We start from the raw sequence: 19,145 nt of genomic DNA, 5'->3' as shown, positions 1-19,145 counted from the left end.
AGACAGTGTGGACCTCCTCAGTGACCTTGGTTTTGGAGGTGTGTGAAGCCCAAACAAAGAGCATCATTTGGATAAGTTGGACAGGGTTTATACATGGATACAGAAGGAAGTCGGGGCGGAAGAGATGAGCGGGGGCAGGGGCGGTGCCGGCACTCAGGAGGCGCCTCTCCTCATCTCTGTCAGACCCTCTCCTCTCCCGCCCCTCCCCCAGTTCCTCTCATGGTATCCCCACACGCTGTCCCCAGGGCTCCCTCTGCCCAGCCTCTCTCCCGAGCCCCCAGCGGGCCTCCACGTGGACCACACCCCCCAGATGCTCTCAGGCACCTCGGACTCCACAGAGGCGCCCCCAGGCCCCATCACTGCCCCCTCATCGGTGTCAGCAGCCGCTTTGTGTTCTCTGGCTGCATGGTCCTGCTGGCACCCCGGCACCCAGCAGAGTAGTCCGGGCCTCTGCTGGCGCGCCCCTGCTGGCCTCTCTGCTCTGCCTCTGGCTGCCTGCCTTCCCTCCTCGCTGTGCAGTGGCCACGGTCAAGGCTCCTGCCACCCGCCCCTCCTGCCTGCTCCCCGCCTGGTCCCTCTGTCTCTGGAGTCGCGCCCCCTCCAGGCTCACCTCCCACCTCCCTGCACAATGTGTCCAGCATGGAGGCTCAGTCTCACGCGTCCCCACCCACCCCCCAACTGTGTGCAAGGGTCACTCAGGCGCCTGTTTGGCTCCCCTTGTCAGTGGACACCGAGGCGGTGAGACTGAAGAGGTTTGTTAGCAGCATCCATGAGCATTACAGGGGGATGGATCAGGCTGGAGCAGAGACGGCCTCAGACCCTAGCGCCGCTCTCAGCTCCCGCCCTCCCTGGGGAGGGGGTAGACTGGGCCTGGTGCTGCTACCTCTGCAGTCGCAGGCAGGGGATCGCCGCTCGCTTGACCCTCTGTGCAGATGAGCAGCGGCTCTTCCCCGAGCGTGGGGAGGGGCGAGCAGGACCCCGCGCCTTGCTGTCTTCCCGGTCATGACCTTTGGCTTCTCTGGCACTGTTTTCTCTTCAAGATGTGTGATCTCTACTCTGATTCCCGTCCTGTGCCTTGATCGTGCAGGGTGTTTTACACCCACCTGCTTCTCTGTTTACTTTTCCTTCTTCCTTAAATCCCCTTCCTTTTTTTTTCTCTGCCTGAGAAAGTGCTGTCAAAAGTCCGCTCATCTTATGACCACTGTGTGTTTCCTGGCGCCACAGCCTGGTGTCCCAGGTCTCCGCTGTCTTTGACCTTCTTCCTAGACACGGATCCCATCACAGGAAGCCTCCTCATTGTTCAAGTAATTGTATTCCTTATCCTTGCTTTTCGAAGTTGGTGTTAAATGTCAAATGAAAAAACTGAAAGCACTCTCATCAGAAATTTAGGTTATTTTTCCTTTTCAAAGGATGAAAGAAGGTTTTCCCTTTTCTGTCCCCTAAACTTGGGCCTGTGGTGGCGGAGGAAGGGACGCTTCTGACGGGGCCACAGGGGCTGCAGTGACGGGCTCTTACTGCCTGCTCGAGCTCAAGTGATGCGGCCTGGGTGTGCAAAGGCGTGGGAGGTGACGGTAAGGCTGGGGAGGTGGCAGGCCCGCCCGTAACAAGTGGGAAATCTCATTAAACTGAGCTTGTGTTTGTGTCAGAGGAGCAGCTTTTAGAAGACACATGTGAATAAAAATGAAGCGTGTGCAAGATACTGATGGTTTGGTTTTTGGTACAGTTCGGACACTTCTGAAATTGAAGCAAGTGAAAACGAGTCTGTAAAGATTAGTGCCAAAAAGGTATGCACGATCTCCCAACTTAATTTGTAAGATATTTCATATCCTATTTAGAGTGGATGCAAGTAGAAGAAATGTTTTGTAAAGTGTTTCATATACTGTGTGGATGCAAATAGAGACAATGTTCTGTAGCATTATTTTTCATAAAGAGTGTATTATGTTTCAGAAGGTACTTTTTAAAGATAAAAATGGGATAGTTTTATACCTGAAGTGTTTTCATCCCCGAGATCTCAAATCTGTGTACCGTGTCAGTTTTCATAGTGTCCTTGTAATGTGCGTAGGTGGTGGTTAAACACTCTGTTGGGAGTGTTTGCTGGGAACCCTTTAATCCGGGTTTCTGGTCCTGTGCACGAGTGAGGTTGCCATCTTTTCTAGTATGTTCAGTTTTGAAGTTTGGAATTAAGAAATGTGGACCTTATGGTTATCTACTAACAGGAATGATAAGCATTTGTATTTTCTAAACAGTAAGGCTGTTTTCTTGATATAGCCAAGAAGAAAACTCAAGCCCATCAGTGACGAATCTGAAAGCCCTGAAGAAAGTGATGTAAGGAGAAAAGTTAAACCCACAGAGAACATAAGTACACAGCATGAAGCTGTTTCAGCTACAGCACTTCCAGGACTGTCAGAGAAACCAGCTGAAGCGGTCACTCCTCAGAAGACAGGACCCCAGAGTGCCGAGTCCTCTGCTGAGAAAGCGACGCTGGCCACAGAACATCAGCTGGTAAGAGTGTCTGCCATCCCCCTGGAGAGGAGAAGAAGCTGAGAATGTCCGGGGGAAGGGAAAGCATTTTTTTTTTCCTTCGCTTCTTTTGAAAGATATGTTTTTTTTTATTTTTCTTATTATAAAAGTATATTTACTTTAAAAAATTTAGAAGGTGTATAAAGGAAGATAAAATCCTTTAATTCCATCACCCCAGAATAAAATAACTGCTGCCTTTTCTGGTCTACACTCTTCAGTCTTTCATTGAGCTTTTCTTACCGTACATGAACCACATCCTTGGCATTAAGTATTCTACATACCATTTTAACACATGACATTTCATTCGTGAATGTGCCATAGTTTAGTTAATCTTTTACTAATGAAGAATTGCAGTTTTTAAAATATAAGTGCTTTGATTTTTTTTTTTTCCCCTAGCGAAATCTCTGTGCACATCCTTGGTCATTTCCTTAGGAAAGAAATTGCTCTGATAAGAATTCTGGGTCATATTTATTCTCTTTTAAGATTCTTGACATGTAATATCTCTTAATCAAGCTTTTAATATGTAATAATATGCCAGCATCTTGATTTTGGCCCACTGAAATGGATCTCAGGCTTCTGAACTCCAGATCTATGGAAATATCTTTGTTAAGCCAAGTTGTAGTAATTTATTATAGTGGTCATAGGGTATAAAACATCACCCAATAACTTTTCCTTTTTAGTATCATGCTCTTGGGTTCTAGAACTTCCTTTATTTTTTTCCCGTCATAGTTTGTTTCTTGGCTGAGATTCCTTATCTGCTTAATCCTTAAGTCCATCATTTCCTTCTTGGGACATATTAATGTTTATGAGAGTGGCTTTGAAGTCTCTGCTTTCTAAGTCAGGTGCAGTCAGCCCTCTCTATCTGCAGGTTCCACATTGACAGATTCAACCAACTATTTGATAGGAAATATTCGGGGACAAAAATTACATAAAATTCCCCAAAAGCAAAAGTTGAATTTGCCACGCACCAGCAACTATTTTCATAGTATTTGTATGTATTTCATAGTATTTGCATAGTATTTGTATTAGGTATTATAGGTAATCTAGAGATGATTTAAATGTAATGGGAAGAAGGTTATGTGCAAGTGCTACCATGTTATACAAGGGGCTTGAACATCAACGGATCTGGGGGTCCCTGGGGATTCTAAACCCACCTTCCTTGGACATTAAGGGGTGACTGTACCTGGACTGTGGTGGGTCAGCTTCTTTTGAGTACTTCTTTTCTGTCTTGACTACAGGTCACATTTTGTGTGACATTTTTCATCTAGGAGTTTAAACTGTGTGTTACACGTTGTTGACAGGTGGTTGAGATTTTGAGTTGTGTTTTCTTCTGAATGTTGACTTTCATTCTAATAGGTATCTTGATTATTGGCTGATCAGCTTGAACTTCTGTGGGTGTGATTTATCCCTTGTTGGGGTCAGTCTGTGGAAAGCCTCAGGGGGTCTCCCAAGCCTCTCTAAGTCCGTGGACTCAACCTCTATATTAATAGTCTTCAGTCACTGCAAAACAGAATACCGCAAACTGTGTGACTTCAAACGACATACGTTTATGCCTCACACAGTCTCTGTAGGTCAGAAGTCCAGGCTCGCCCAGCTGGTGAGGGCCAGGGTCTCATAGGCTGGGGTCGAGGTGCCAGCCAGGACCGGACTCTCACCTGAGACTTGGGGTCCTCATCTGAGATCACGCAAGCTGTTGATAGAATTCAGATCCTTGCGTTCTTGTTTCCTCTCTGGTGGAAGCCAGGGGTCAACTCAGCAAGCAGAGGCTGCCCCGAGGCCCTCCTCACAGGGCCCTCTCCCGGCGGGGCAGCTGGCAATGTCTTCAGAGCCACCAGGGCCTCTCAGTCTGCAGTGATCTCCTGTGCGATGTGACTAATCAAGGGGTGACCATCCCACCAGAGTCACAGGAGTCACCCACACTCAGGAGCAGAGAGCATACAGGTCAGTGGGAATTATGCTTACCGCACCCCCAGGCTCTGTTGAGTCTGGTCAGAGACTGGCTTTAGCCTTAGTTACAGGACGGAGGAGCCTGGTAGGCTGTGGTCCATGGGGTCGCTAGGAGTCAGACAGGACTGAGTGGCTTCACTTTCACTTTTCACTTTCATGCATTGGAGAAGGAAATGGCAACCCACTCCAGTGTTCTTGCCTGGAGAATCCCAGCGACGGGGGAGCCTGGTGGGCTGCCGTCTATGGGGTCGCACAGAGTCGGACACGACTGAAGCGACTTAGCAGCAGCAGCAGCAGTAGGGTGGGTGTAGGGCAGCCCTAACTCTTGAGCAGTGTTTCTTAAACCTTTTTCATTGTTGTCTTCCCTAAGAAGCCTTTTTAGACATTTTTCCTCCTAACCATTCCCCCAACTGAATTTGAACATCATAAGTATGCTGTATATCTATTTATGTATCAGGTACTTTGGAGGGTCATAAACTGTTGTACTAGAATCTCTAAGGCTGTCTTGCTCCCCACCCTGGGGACAGTTGGAGATGGCACGATCTCGGGCATGTTCTTACCCCTGAGCTGGGGTGTCCCCCCAGCACCCGCTCAGCTGGATCAACAGCTCTTAACTAGTTAGTGAGGCCTCTGCGTTTTCTCCATCCAATTTCCCCGAGTATTCCTTGTCCTTTATCACTTGTTACGTCCTTGTTCCCATGATAGCACATCCAGTGCCCCTGTGTAGCCTCCCTGGGAGCATGGAGTAGGCGTCAGGGACCCCAGCCAGACCTCTCGTGTCCTCTTCCGACAGCCTGTTGCAGGGGCTTCGGCCACTGTGCCCTGCTTTCTGCCTCCTCAGCGGGGCAGGACGCTGCTCTCAATGGGGATACAGCTGCTGTGCTGCCGTCTGAAGGAAGGTGTCCCGGGCCTGGGGGGCCGGGGCAGCCGTAGGTTTGCGTTCTGAGAGTCTCAGGCTTGTCCTGCCTGTTGTCCGATGCCACCCCCCCCCCACCCCCACCCCCCCCCCCCCGCTTTATGGTTGTGCTGGCAAGAGAGCTAGTTCAGAAGCTGTCACTTCATCATAGCTTGGAGCAGAAATTGAGCTGATTCCACATATTATTATCTTAAATAATAAAAGCTCAGTTTCCTCCAAGGCACCCATTGTTACAAGCCAACTGAAAGTTTTAATTACTTTTTATTTTGAGGTAGTTTAATTTGTTCAGTGTTTCCTTATATTAAGTTAGATAATTTATATGATTAATATATTCACTTAGAACAAAATGAGAAAGTTAGTCACTCAGTTGTGTCTGACTCTGTAGCCCACCAGGCTCCTCTCTCCAAGGGATTTTCCAGGCAAGAGTGGGTTGCTATTTCCTTCTCCAGGGTATTTTCCTGGATCAAATTGTAGCTAAAGTATTGACAGTGTCTGATAATGCTGTCTTAATTCTTGTTTTAAGAGAACTTTCTCCTACATGAAAATCTTTGCTGTGGTTTTTTGTTTATTTTGTTTTGTTTTTTAGGAAACTCAGAAAAATAAGATGCTTCCTGGCAAAAGGAAGAAACCAAGAAGTTACACCACAGGTATAGAAGTGTTTTATATGTAGTCAATCGTTCAAGAAGTTCTTTTTTAAAAATATATTTTTTAATTTAATAGAATAGTACATTTAAGTATATAAAATTTCCACTTTAAAAAGTTAAAAAATATATGACTTTGGAGTAACTGAGTTTTCCAGCAGTCTATCATGAAAATTTTCAATATACAACAAAGGATAAAGAATTGAACAATATATATTCATATACCTACTAACTAGATTTTACCATCAGAATTTATTTCTACTTGCCCTAGCACCTATTCATTAATCTATTTTAATTTTTCATCACGTTATCACTCTTTTCAGACATCAAACTATGCACTTTTAGAAGCCTTTTTTCATTCAATGTAACTCTGAGATTCATGCATATTATTCTGCATCATTTTTATTGGCACAAAGTTTATTGAAAAATGGGAGGAAAATCATTTTCTCTCTTCAGTTTTTTAAAAGATAAGTTTTGTTTTTCTAATTATAAAAATGTTTATTTTAGAATATTTCAAAGATATAGAAAGGATGATAACATCACCTACAATTCCATCACCCCAAAGTAACTGCCATGTTTTTTGGTCTATACTCTTCAGTCCTTTTACTGAGCTTTTCTCACCCTAAGTGGGCTCATATCCTTGTCATTCAGTATTCTACATACCATTTTAATGAATGTGTAATATTTCTTTCACAAATGTACAAAGTTATAGTTAATCTCTTATATCAGCTGTCTGAATCAATATATGCAGTAACCTTCCTGTGTCCTAGAAGTGATCCGTCAGGTAGATTAAAACTAACAAAACACAGTTAACAAAGATCTGCATCACCAGTAGCATTCAGTAACAGCCGGCTGTTAAAGGCGCAGCAGGGTAACTAAGGGACGGCTGCTTTTGGCTGCTTCAAAAGTGGGCCAACCAAGGAGGCGGCCACTAGAGGGCGCCCTACCGACAGGGGTTTGTGAGCCTGTCTTCTCCCATGTGTTTCTTCAAAACCTCTTACTATTTTTAGCAATTTGGTGGAATACTTTTGTTGTAGGCTTTCAGATCCCTGGACCTAGAGCTAAATTGCTGATAATCAGTATATTAAATTAACCTATCCTGATGTTGTAGATACTTCCGACTGTGCACCTGTTTGGTGTTTAAAAGAAAAGAAAGCCAGTGACATCATGGAATTAGATGTGTTTTTGTCTGCATTCGAGAACATTCTTCTAGAGTATGAGTGAGTCTTTTGATGTTGTCATTTATGTGCCTAATAAATTTCCCTTGAAATAGCACTTCTGTTCACCCCACAGCTTGATATGGAGAACTTTCATTATCATTTTTATGAACTTTTAAATTTCTATTATACTTTTTTCTTTAAGCCTCTGATTTAGTAGTATGTTATTGTATGTCCTTGTATGTGACTTTTTAATTTGTATTTATTAATCTTCTGTCTTAAATAGTTACAGTCCAATTTCATGGACTGGTAATACCTATTTTTGAAATACTGAGGCTTCATTTATGGCCTAGCACATAATCTCTGTGGAAGCTCTAATTATTGGATCTGTGTAGAATCAGTATTACTCAGTTTTTCCTGGTATTTCTATCAATTTATGCTATCTCTATAGAGGTTATTTTACTAGGATATCATGTTTAAAATTGCTCTTTTAGATTGAACATTTTATCCTTATGAAGTGACTCTTTTCATTCCTAAAAATGCTTTTTTTGGTTTTAAAATCTTTTATCTCATATGTCACTAGATTTCTTTAGTATTTGCCAGATTTTACATTCTTTTAACTTTTACTTCCTACCTTTGTCTCATGTTAAACTGTTATTTATTACAAAATCCTTTTTAAGTCCAGTGTCCATCTTTGAATTTCACTTTAGTCCATTACACTTAATTATCCTTACCTTTAGAAGAATGTATTTATCCTTTTTTAAATTTATAACTCCCCACCAGTAAGATTAGAACTTTGGCAAGCTGTGATATCTTGGTCTTCTCTCCCTGCCCCCACCACAAAGTGCATCATGTTTAACCTGGAGACTGTTTAATTCTGGGAAAAGGGCGATCAGAGTTGATATGAAATGGCTGTTTGAATTTAGGGTCTAGACTTTGAACTTGCCAGAACCAGTTAAGAACTGCAGCTTCTTAATGGTTCCTGGAGTCCTCCTCATAAGGCTTTTAGGGCTATATGTGGTTGTTGGTTTCCCTGTGGAGGAATGAGGTCTGGGGTTTCTTATTCCATCTTCTGATGTCAAAAGTGCAGGCCATCTCTCCTGCTTAGCGTCTGAAGAATTAGGCCACGGGCCTAGTCCCCTTCTCCTGGGTGACTTTTCCTCATGTATTTGCCCCAAGAAAAAAATGGCTATATGACAAGCTCTCACTCACACAAGAGGTTTATTTTCAATTCAGACTTTAAATTCTAGTGTTGTTCTGTGACGAGGCCGAGCAGGGGTTAGCTCCACCCTGGCAGGGTGTGGGTCACCATGGGTCTGTGTCCAGCTGTGAGGGAGGGAGACTGGGACTCTTCTGTCCCTGACAACAGGGACCCAAACCAGTTTCTTTGTTTGGGTCAGCTTTTGCAGAGCTGAAGAGCTGGCTTCTGGCTGCTTATATAGCGGTTAGTCCAAATGTGAGGCCCAGTCCCTTCCCCAGTTGTGGCAGGGAGGGAGGAAAGGGCTGAAGTCTGCTGGCCACTGGATCAGGCTGCAGGGAAGCCCGGGCTTGTCTGGGACCATCACTTTCCACGTGGTTTCGTGTCACTTGTGGCTGTGGCCAGTGTCGGGAAGTGCTGGCCACATGCGTCAGGACTTAGGAAAGAGAGTTCCAGTTGTTTTTCTTTTCTTGAGGTGCTTCCAGTATTTTTTTTAAACCTGAGAAGGGGCTGCAAGCTGACCATGCCCTCTTAGATATTCAGAATGGCACATGCCAAACTGTGTGTCCCTGGGAATGCTGAACAAATGAAACACGCCTTTCCAAATCCTTCAGAGAGTACCTGAGTTTGACTTTTTTTTCATTCTGCTACAGACAAAAAATAGACTCTCGAGTTTGTAAGGCAGCCATCAACAAATTTCATTCTAATTTGAAAGAAGAACTCATCAAAATGGTAAGTTCAGTGACATAAATTGGTTGGTCTAATTTTTATTTTTTTAAAAACTAATCCTGAGCAACTCACTGTTGTCTTGGAAAAGCTTGCATTTGCTGCCAGTGTGGTGAAGATTAGAAACTGGATATGATATGTTATAAAATGATAAACACTTGACTTTGGAAAATGCATGCAAATATTTGTTTTTGTTTTGTGTAGGTTCAAGAAATCCAGATGTTGAAGACTCTGAAAAGGAAGAATGCTAAGGTAAATCACTTACGTGATTAAAGACGCAGTCCTGTAGAAGGTGCACATACATGGCAAGTAAGACCCGACTCTGGGTTTTGTGACCTACAGTTTGTGGAGGCCTTTTATCTTTTTAGTCAGGCTTTTGTTTGGTCGATCTGGTGACTGTTCAGGTGAGTACTGATCAAGTCAGTAATGTTGTTGAGACGTAGGCTAAGGAACAGGGGTCCCAGTTGGCCTAAAAATGGCTCTCAAGCCCCAAATGACCCCTTACATAGTTGCATATTATGTAATACGTGTATCACTACTGTGTGTGTGTCAGAAGTCTTTCAGACTAAAGAACTGGCTCGAGTCTCAGAAAGGGCAGGCTAGGAAGAATACTGGGCCAAGGTCAGGAGATCTCTTGTCATGGTGCTGCTGCCTCAGTGTCCTGTTGCCACTTGGTCTGCAAGGAAACACGAGGCCCTTCCAGCCCGCCTGTTTACAGTTGGACCAAAACGCATGCCTTGTTCTGGCTGTAAAATTGCGTGAACCCACGTGTGGAAGCACAGCCGCCCTCTGTGTTTATAACAGAAATGGGCGTGAAGTGGATAGTTTTCCTTGTGGTGAAAAACAAACTATTCTGGTGAAAAACAACAGCCTTTGCTGTTTTTCAGTTTTAATCTCTTGTTGGTCATTCCTGCGTCTCTCACAAGCAAGCAGGAGTAGTCTGAATGTCCAGCAGTGGAACATGAGGTAGTCGCTGAAAGTGATGGTTGAGATGATGCAGTGAATCCTGTTGAAATGTTCTCTGTAAAATACAAATTGTGTCATGGCATTCCCGTGCTTCAGGATTTTCCTAGTGTATTAGAGGGCATAGGAATGCCTTACTTGGAAGCTCACAGGGTAGTAAAATAGGCCCTCCTCTTCGGGGCTATCTGCGAGAGGACCCCCTGGACTTCTCCAGTTCCCTGTTCTTTCCCTTCATAGCACACGTCACAGGCTGTAATTACATCCCTTTGTATGTCATGTCTGTCTGCCCTGTGTGACCAGAGTTGGTAAGAATGGGGTTTCCCGTGTTTCCCACTGTGCTTCCAGTACAGTGTACAAGGCACAGTGTACAAGGTGGTGCTCAAATGTTTACAAAACTAATGTAACAAATTTTTGTTACTAGATAATCTCCAATATCGAAAAGAAAAGGCAGCGTTTGATTGAAGTCCAGGATGAACTGCTTCAGTAAGTAATATCGAAATTCTCTTTGAGAACTTAAAATAGGGATTTAATCGCAGCATTTCACGTGAGGCTTTGCTATAAAACTTGCTGCCGTGTTGCATTTAAACACCAGGTCTTCTCTGGGCTGGAAGCTCAGTCAAGGGCGGTTATACTGCCGAGTTGAGAAGCTTTTAGCAAATCAGCCCTGATGTGCCCACCACGAGCTCTCTCAGTTCCTGCCTGAGAGGCGCTCTGATTGGACATGTAACGCATGGACGTGAGGCTTAAGTGCGGGCTCTACCACTTGGCTGGGCAGCCTTGGGCAGGCCGTCCTCTCAGTGCCTCATTCCCTCGTTTGCAATGAGCATGATGGTGACTGTACCTCCCAGGGTGTGTGAGGCCTGAGTGAGTAAATGCGCAGAAAGTGCCACACCATGACTGGCATAGCACAGTGTCGTATGCGGCGTTACCAGTTTTCATGAGTGTCGTTGAGACGCATTGCTTGGTGTGACACACCTGGGCCCAGGTGTCAGGCCAGAAGAATTTCCAGGTCTGTCTCCACGTGTGCTTAGGAAGACAAGCGCAAGCCGTCTGCTCTGTTTCTGGTGGTCTTCCTTACAGACGGCGTGGCCAGGTGAGCCGGAGGGCTGGCAGCAAAGCAGCAGCAGAATAAGCAGTGTCAGGTACGCTCCCTGCCCTTCAGGAGCCTTAAAATAGCTTGGAAAGTGGTCTTAGAAGACAACCTATGAGTGAGTACTAAGTTTGAAAGATGAGACCTGCCCCAGAAGTCTAGAAGAGGGAGAAACGGGTTGTCTTGGCCTTTGGTTCCCAGATCCAGCCTCTGAACAGGTGCTGCTGGCTGGCGCTGCAGCCTTCATGGGCCCAGGCCAGAGTCAGAAAAGTAATCATGACGGGACGCTTTTTCAGGTGTTAGCTGTGTGTCGCTGGGCGCTGTCCTAAGTGCTTTGTGATACCAACATATTAATCGTCACCATAACCCCAGGAGGCAGGGTGTTTGGCCACAAGACAACTATGTAAGACTCGGATCTGTCTCTCAGAGCTTCCAATCCTTTTTCTAGACGGAGTTGTAGAACTTGAGAGGTATAGTATTTTGGAAAGGCATAGAAAGAAAGAAAATGTGTATCATTGTTTTACATGTAGAAAACCCAAGGCACAGGGCGGTAACATTCCAACAGCCCCCAACCCGGAAATGGGGGAGGCAGGACCCGGTGTCTGCCCACTGGCTCCCGACCCAGCACTCCTGCCCACGACCCTGCTGGCGCCCGACCCAGCGCTCCTGCCCACGACCCTGCTGGCTCAGGGGGTTTCCCACTGGTTCAACACACAGAACTGTACGGGGACTTCTATAAAATGATATTAGAGCAGGTTTTAAATATATCTTTGTGAGAATGAAACATGGTAGCCATTCCCCATTCTTTTATAAATTGGTCCACAATATCCAAGTTATCCTTTTTATTTTGTATGTTAAGAGACTTACGAGCTACTGAATCAGAAAGCAGGTTGCCCAAGGTTGCACATCTCATCCAGGCACTGAGATAGTTTCTCCACTGCTTTTATTAGACTTGGACAAAATTTCATAAGACAGAGGGGCAGAGGAAAGGCTTTTGGTCCATGCTTTTACTGCTACACTGCAGTGTTGGTCTACATCCATCTGGGGCGCTAAAATCTTGATACCCAAGTATATGTTTCAATTCAGTGGTTCCTAAGACTCTAAAAATGACTTAATGAACTTTAAGATACATAAGGCATATTTTTCTGTGGGCTTCACTGCTAAGTACTTTTTAGGCATCATATTTCAGAGTTTTTGCTATATTTAAATTGATTTCAGAATCATTCACATTGATAATTTGAAAGCTAATGATATCTTAAACCACCTAGTCCACCTTCCCTGTTTATTTACTTCACTCAAAACCCTTACACACTCCACCTTAGGCTGAAGTTCCACTTTGTCATTTCTTTTTGGGAAAAATATCTTTCTGTTTTAGGGTAGAACCAGAGCTGAAACAACTACAAATAAAGTATGAGGAACTTCAGGAGAGAAAAGCTTCCCTTAGGAAGGCAGCATATTTCCTGTCTAATCTCAAGCAGCTTCATCAAGATTACTCAGATGTTCAAGAGGAAGAACCAAGTGTAAAGGAAACAGTAAGTTCAGTTTTTAATTTTCACTCTGCTTCAGAAGACACAGGGCTCCTGTTAGAGAGCCGGAGCTTGGAGGGGAGAGCAGTGGAGACGCCAGGTCTACCCAAAAAGCAGCCCTATAAACTGGTGAAAATTTGTTCACACCACTTCTTTAGCTAATTAATTAAGGCCAGAGAGGTAAATGAAAATCCAGAAACACTGATTTTACTAAGGTATTTAAGCTTCAGAGAACTGAATTTCTTGAAGGGAAAGTGTATCCTCTGGACAAAACTCAACTTGTCATCAACCTAAGACTAAGACCACTAAAACCTATACAAGTTTTAAAGACCAACCTCTTGTTCTTTGTTCAGCCCGTATTTTTACTATCTTTTGTATCTGCAAAAGTAGCCATTATCCCATATAAATGGTAGGTATGATTTTAGAAGTTGAAAAATGTTTTAAGAGGGCATGCAGGAGGGGAAAGGGTGGTTGGCATAGATTCTTTTCTGTGGTCTTACAAGATAGTGAATATAGCTGGCCCTGTCCTTGCTGTTCATGCTTTATATATAGTAGTGTGTCTGAGTTATGCTTTCAGAGTGTAGATACCAGGGTACATGCCTTACCTCTTTTCTTAAACTAAGAATCCAGTACCTAATGTTAGTTCTTCCTCCCCTGAGAGCAGGTGCCCCCCGGTACAATAGGTTGAACACATTAGGCTCTCAAATATCTGTTAAACTGAATTGCCTAATGGTAGGTGATATAGACAAAATTATTTGGGTTGTAGTCACTCTGATAGCTTTGTGCTTAATTTTGTTTCTAAGAAAACCACCTTGAAAACATAAGCAACAAAATATTCTAAGTATAATATAGCTGTCAGGACTTTAGTCACTGGCTCTTAGATACAAGTTGTACCATGATATTTGGCGTAAGTTTCAAACTCATGAGTTGAGTTTTGTTTCCTATTTTTATGCTGGGTTTGTATTTAATTTTGTCTTTAATCATTAAGGACACTTGGATTGGCAACTGAGAACCACATGGTTAATTTTCTCAAAAAGTAATTTTTCTAGATGAGTTTTATGGGCCTGGTGTCTCGTTACGTCGGTTCTTACAGTGAACCTGCTGAGCCACAGAGCTCTGGCTAACCTGCCCAGACCACGTCTTGGCCTGTCCAGGGAGACTTTGGTTTAAGTCATTCGGATGCCATTGCTCTTTGACCCGGCTGGTCTTCTGGGTGAGGAGCTCAGGCTTTGCAGAGCAGTTCCCTTGCAGCCTGTTTATCAGTTGTTCTGAGGTGACGGATTAAAAACAATTTCATAAAAATGAGTGAACAGTGATTCATGGAAAACACTATTATCACTGGCATTTGGTCATAACATTGAACTACATAAAATGGATAGGGTTTTAAAAGGGTTAAGTTTTTTTATTCATCTAAATATTTTTCTTCAACAGTATGATTCATCTAGCCTTCCAGCTTTGCTGTTCAAAGCAAGACCCCTTTTAGGAGCCGAACATCATCTGCAAAATATCAACTATCAATTAGAGAATCTCCTTGACCAGAAATGAGACCAGTCTACTAAGATGTGCACATTTAAGATTAGTCTCATGATACAGTTTTAGAAGGTAACAACAGTATATATTTTTGCACAAAGGAAAATGGGAAGAAAACCTGAACTTTATTACTATTAATTTGAACTGAATATTTTTTATTGTTATAACATTCTCAGATAAGTTTAAAAGCAGGAAACTGTCTTACTGTTCAGACTGTATGTATGACCTTGAGCTTGTCACCAGAATTTAATATTGCTTTGTCATTAAAATTAAATAGCTAAGTATAGTAGTTTTAGAGGTCATAATTAACTTTTCTAGTTAACACCAAGTACTAAGTTTTTAAATGTTTTACAGTGTTGACACCTCGTCAGCCCTTAGAAGCTCTACCCTACAAATAAACATGCAAAATTAAGCTGATGTGAACATAGTTAATCACATAAGGAGAATTCTACTGAATTTTAATAAGCACACTGGAGCTAATTTTCAATAAAACTGGTTTATTTGAGTACATAAGATTTGGAAGTAAAGTGATAAATAAAACAGCTGATATAACAGGCTTATTTAATAAGTTACTATAATTTAATGGTACTAAATCTGCCTTCATGTAGATTACAGCCTAGTTATGTCAGTGTCCATAATTAGCTACTCTTGTAACACTTCTATTAGTAGTTCATCAGGAATTTCATCCATCCTATTATAAGCCAGAAGACTGTTCTCTGCAGCTTCTGCTAATTCAGCATCTTCTGTAGCCTCCAAAATGTAAGTATCATCAATGCCGTTATCCCAGTCAGCGTCGGAAAATGCCCCTTTCGACAACACGCTGGATGACGGTCCATGAGGACTCTTGGTCTCAGTGTCCGCTGTTGTATCTGTTGTAAACTCCTCTCCCTGTAGTTCCAAGGCGGAGGGAGAGCAGAGTAGGAAGAAAATACCGATTACTCAAACAGAATGTGTGATGGTTTCACCATACAGTTGATCTGTACTGCATTAAGGTATTCAGTTCAACAGATACCAAACACGGGACGGTACAGTCTCCAATGCAGTCATCACGGGCTCATCGTTGCTGCCTTTGTGGGACACTCACAAAACTCCACATTGGAAATGCCTGCAGCTCCGTGGTACGCCCTCTCCGGTGTACACAGATGGGCTACAGCAAAGGGAGACTGAGTCTTTAAGTGGACAAACTGGAATCTGCTATCTGAACAGACTAAGTTCTTGATAGTTTTAGATTGAAAAAGGTTTTGAGATAACTACACGACTGAGTGTCTGATTTGATCAAAAGTATGACTGGATTTTGAGTATTAAACATATTGTATTAACATGAAATTTCCTGAATAATTTCACTATAGATGTATAAGAATGTTCTTATTCTCCAGCTACATGCTTGAGTATTAAGAGACGAAGGGTTTTGATATCTGCTCTTACTCTAAAGAGATTTGTTATGGACTGAACGTTCGTCACCCCCTTCCCCGTTAGATGATCCCAACGCCCAGTGTGGTGGTATTAGGTGAGGGCTGCAGGAGGCAGGTGCTGAGATCAGAAGGGAATGGTGCTAGTGCTCTGTGACCCCGTCTCCCAGGGACAACACAGTGAGAGACACCGCTCAGTGACCCGGGAGCTGATGGGAGTCCACAGCACCTTGATCTTGGACTGTCCAGCCTCCAGAACTGTGAGAAATTTGTTGTTTTTAAGTCACTCAGTCTGAGGTACTCTGTTACAGCAGCCTGAAATGCCTAGGACAAGATTCATCAAAAATAATGTGTCATGTGTACAGTAGCGGGAGAAAACAAGTGTGGCCAAGTGTTTAAGAACCAATCAAGAAAAGGCACACAGGAGGGTTCCTTGTTCTTCTGCAGCATTTCTGCAGGTTAAAACTCTTTCATTGCAATAGAAAACAGGCAAATATCAGTAACACTGGAGTTTAGCTTAAAATACTAAAAGTGTTAACTGTTAAACAGTATAATAAACCTATCACTCAGTTTTTAAGTAAAAAGCTAAAATAAGTTAAATCCAAGCAGTGGTAATACTGGTCACCAAAGGTACTTACAATTTGGTGTTTTCAAGGTATTACTGGATTAGCAGGAAAAAAAAAAAAAAACTTTCAGAAACCCACTAAAACCACAGCCATTTATCAAAATAACACTTCAAATAAACTAGGGTGAAATATTCTCAGAGACAAAGTTTGGTTCTTTGAAAACACTTTTTAACCTAGTAATTTACCAGAGACTGGCGATCAGGTATTTTATATCCAGCTCCTACAGATCACGGAGGTTTCTACCATTTCAGTATAAATTTTTTCAGGAGAGACGTTTTTAAAGTTGAATACATACCAGACAGTTACCTAGATTATAAACTCAAGCACTCAAGTAGGTAACTTTCATTTTAACCATAACACTATAAACAAAAGGGGGAAAAGTGTAGAAGAGTCCTTAATACAAAGTTCTTGTAAAATATTAGACCTCATATTAAAGTAAACAGAGGGCAGTTACAGGCAATCCATAATAGAAACCTGAATGTTAAACTGTAAATTAAAACACCTGAAATACCACTTTATGTCTACCAGCTTGGTACAGATTAAAAGGTAAAAATAAGAAATGGCAAGTGGAGGATAACCTAATTTCCTATCATTTTCATGGAGAACAATTTGGTAATACAGAAAATATGACAGTTTAAGTAGGAAAAATCCCTACAATATAGTATATATACTACTAATTTTGGAAGCTACAGACCAAAACATTAATCTGAGTGGTAAAATTATGAGAATGATTTTTTCTTTTTGCGCTTTATGTATTTTGTAATGTTTTTCTACAATGAATGTGAATTACTTGGGTAAGTAATATAAAAGTTTTTTTCAAAGAAAAATATTGGTTTGGCAGTCTGGTAATATCTACCAAAGTTTAAAGTGTATATATATATATCCTATAGAACTATCTCTAGAAATTCTTTCTAGATATAAAGAAAGTATATTTTGATATACTTTGTAAAGCAAAAAATGAGAAGCTAAAATGTCTGAAACTGGTTAATAGCTATCTATTTCTTATGCAGCAGTGGGAAAAAATGAGGTTGAGAGCAGATGTGTGCTGAGGTGGAACGACCACTGCAGCAGTTCCTAAGTGGAAACAAAGTTCCAACCTGTGTTCAGATGATACCTGGACACCATTAGCTCCTTGAACCACTGTACGAAGTCGCTTCAGTTGTGTCCGACTCTGTGCGACCCCACAGACGGCAGCCCACCAGGCTCCGCCGTCCCTGGGATTCTCCAGGCAAGAACACTGGAGTGGGTTGCCATTTCCCTCTCCATTGCGTGAAAGTGAAGTTGCTCAGTCGTGACCGACTCGTAGGGACCCCATGGAACGCAGCCCACCAGGCTCCTCCATCCATGGGATTTTCTAGGCAAGAGTACTGGAGTGGCTTGCCATTGCCTTCTCCGTAGAAACCAGGAGGAAACTACAAAGTGCACTTACCTCTTTGAGAAGAGACAGAAGACATACTTCAGCAGGTAGTGGAAAGCCTGAATCAGAAAGACAGTAGAACTATTTTATATAATATCTAATTTTTACTCTGTGGTAAACGTAAAAATTAGTAACTCACAGTCAGATTTGAAGTTTTCTGCTTTGCAGACAGGGTCATGACATTTTTGATACCAAACTTCATTTTTCAAGTCAACCAAAATCCTTTACATTTAAAACAAAAAGTAAAAATTAGTACTTTCCAGACAGGATAAAAAGCAAAATCCCGTTACATGCCATTTACTAGAGAGATGCCTAAGACTTAAAGAGGGAGAAAAGATAGAAAGTAAAAGGATACAAACATATCTGACAAATGGTGTTTGCCAAAACTATGAACTTTAGGGCAAAAATTATATACTGACCAAAGTTTCTCCCAAGAAGATAAAATTCTCAACTTGTTCCCGCCAAATAAGAGATCTTCAAAATATGTGAGTAAAGCTTACAGAACTTCAAGGGTAAACAAATATTCAACCATAATTTAAGATTTAAAAAAGAAAACATTCTTCTGATAATTGATACCAAACAATCACCCCAAAACTCAGGATATCAAAAATTTGAGAATTTAAAACAATTTAAAACAATTTAAAAAACTGACTATGCTAGGTACAGTATGAATCATTAAATGTATAAGTACTCATTCACACATTCTCTGACTACAAAACAGATTTAGAAATAAGCAATAAAAAGAACTGAAACTCAAAACTTAGAAATTTAAAACATTTTTCTTAATAACCAAGTGACTCAAGGAAAATTCATGATGGAAATTAGAATATGCTTAGAATTAAATGGATTGAAATTACATATTGAAATAGGTGAGGGGAATTTCCTGGCGGTACAGTGATTAGGATTCCATGCTCTCACTGCCAAGAGCCCAAGTTCAATCCCTGGTCGGGAAACGACGATCCCACAAGCCTCACAGTGGTGCCAAAAATAAATAATAAAATGTGAAACTGAGCTAAAGTGATCTTTAGAAAGAAATTTAGAATCTTTAGCAGTAACACAAATAATTTAGAAAATGAACAACAATAAATCTTAAAGGCAGAAATAACAAAAATTTCTAAAAGTCAATGAGGACAGAATGAAGACTAATAAAATTCAAGATTAATCAAAAAAGGTATAAAGACATAAGTGGTATTAGAAGTTGAGATATAACTACAAATATAAAATACATTAAAAATATATATTATGAACTTTTTCTAGTAATGCTGAAAATTTTCGTAGAATAGACACAGTACTAGATAAAAATATACCAAACCAAGCAGAGTTACAGAAAACCCAAACAATCCTATAACCACTAGAATTTTTTTTAAGTAGTTTAAAATCTTCCCACATTTCATAGAAAAGAAACACAAAATGGCTAACTATGTGTTTGGGACATTTACCAAGGAGAGAAAAATGGGCTGGTAGCTCAGTCTAAGGGCC

The 19,145-nt window shown here is 41.9% G+C and overlaps 2 protein-coding genes across 14 annotated transcripts in view; one reads left to right on the top strand and one right to left on the bottom strand.

Moving 5' to 3' along the window:
• The window catches only part of CENPU (centromere protein U), a 45,710-nt gene extending 31,201 nt beyond the window's left edge, over positions 1-14,509 (top strand). For 3 of the 4 annotated variants that reach the window (XM_002698654.6, XM_059882327.1, XM_059882328.1), the window contains exons 5-13: positions 1,724-1,784; positions 2,269-2,502; positions 5,970-6,030; positions 7,136-7,244; positions 9,033-9,111; positions 9,310-9,357; positions 10,490-10,551; positions 12,534-12,690; positions 14,116-14,509. In XM_002698654.6, coding sequence (XP_002698700.1) covers positions 1,724-1,784; positions 2,269-2,502; positions 5,970-6,030; positions 7,136-7,244; positions 9,033-9,111; positions 9,310-9,357; positions 10,490-10,551; positions 12,534-12,690; positions 14,116-14,229 — 925 coding nt within the window. In that variant the 3' untranslated portion in view covers positions 14,230-14,509. The other variant, XM_059882329.1, reaches the window with a different exon arrangement.
• A 185-nt stretch (positions 14,510-14,694) lies between these two features.
• The window catches only part of PRIMPOL (primase and DNA directed polymerase), a 46,502-nt gene continuing 42,051 nt past the window's right edge, over positions 14,695-19,145 (bottom strand). For 8 of the 10 annotated variants that reach the window (XM_059882188.1, XM_059882187.1, XM_059882190.1 and 5 more), the window contains 3 exon segments: positions 17,806-17,888; positions 17,679-17,725; positions 14,695-15,102 (listed from right to left, as the gene is read on the bottom strand). In XM_059882188.1, the coding sequence (XP_059738171.1) occupies positions 14,857-15,102; positions 17,679-17,725; positions 17,806-17,888 (376 nt within the window). In that variant the 3' untranslated portion in view covers positions 14,695-14,856. 10 annotated transcript variants of the gene reach the window in all.

Source organism: Bos taurus, chromosome 27, assembly GCF_002263795.3.
Source record: "Bos taurus isolate L1 Dominette 01449 registration number 42190680 breed Hereford chromosome 27, ARS-UCD2.0, whole genome shotgun sequence".
NCBI classification, from domain to species: Eukaryota; Metazoa; Chordata; class Mammalia; order Artiodactyla; family Bovidae; genus Bos; species Bos taurus.
This window is presented reverse-complemented; position numbering and strand designations above follow the sequence as displayed.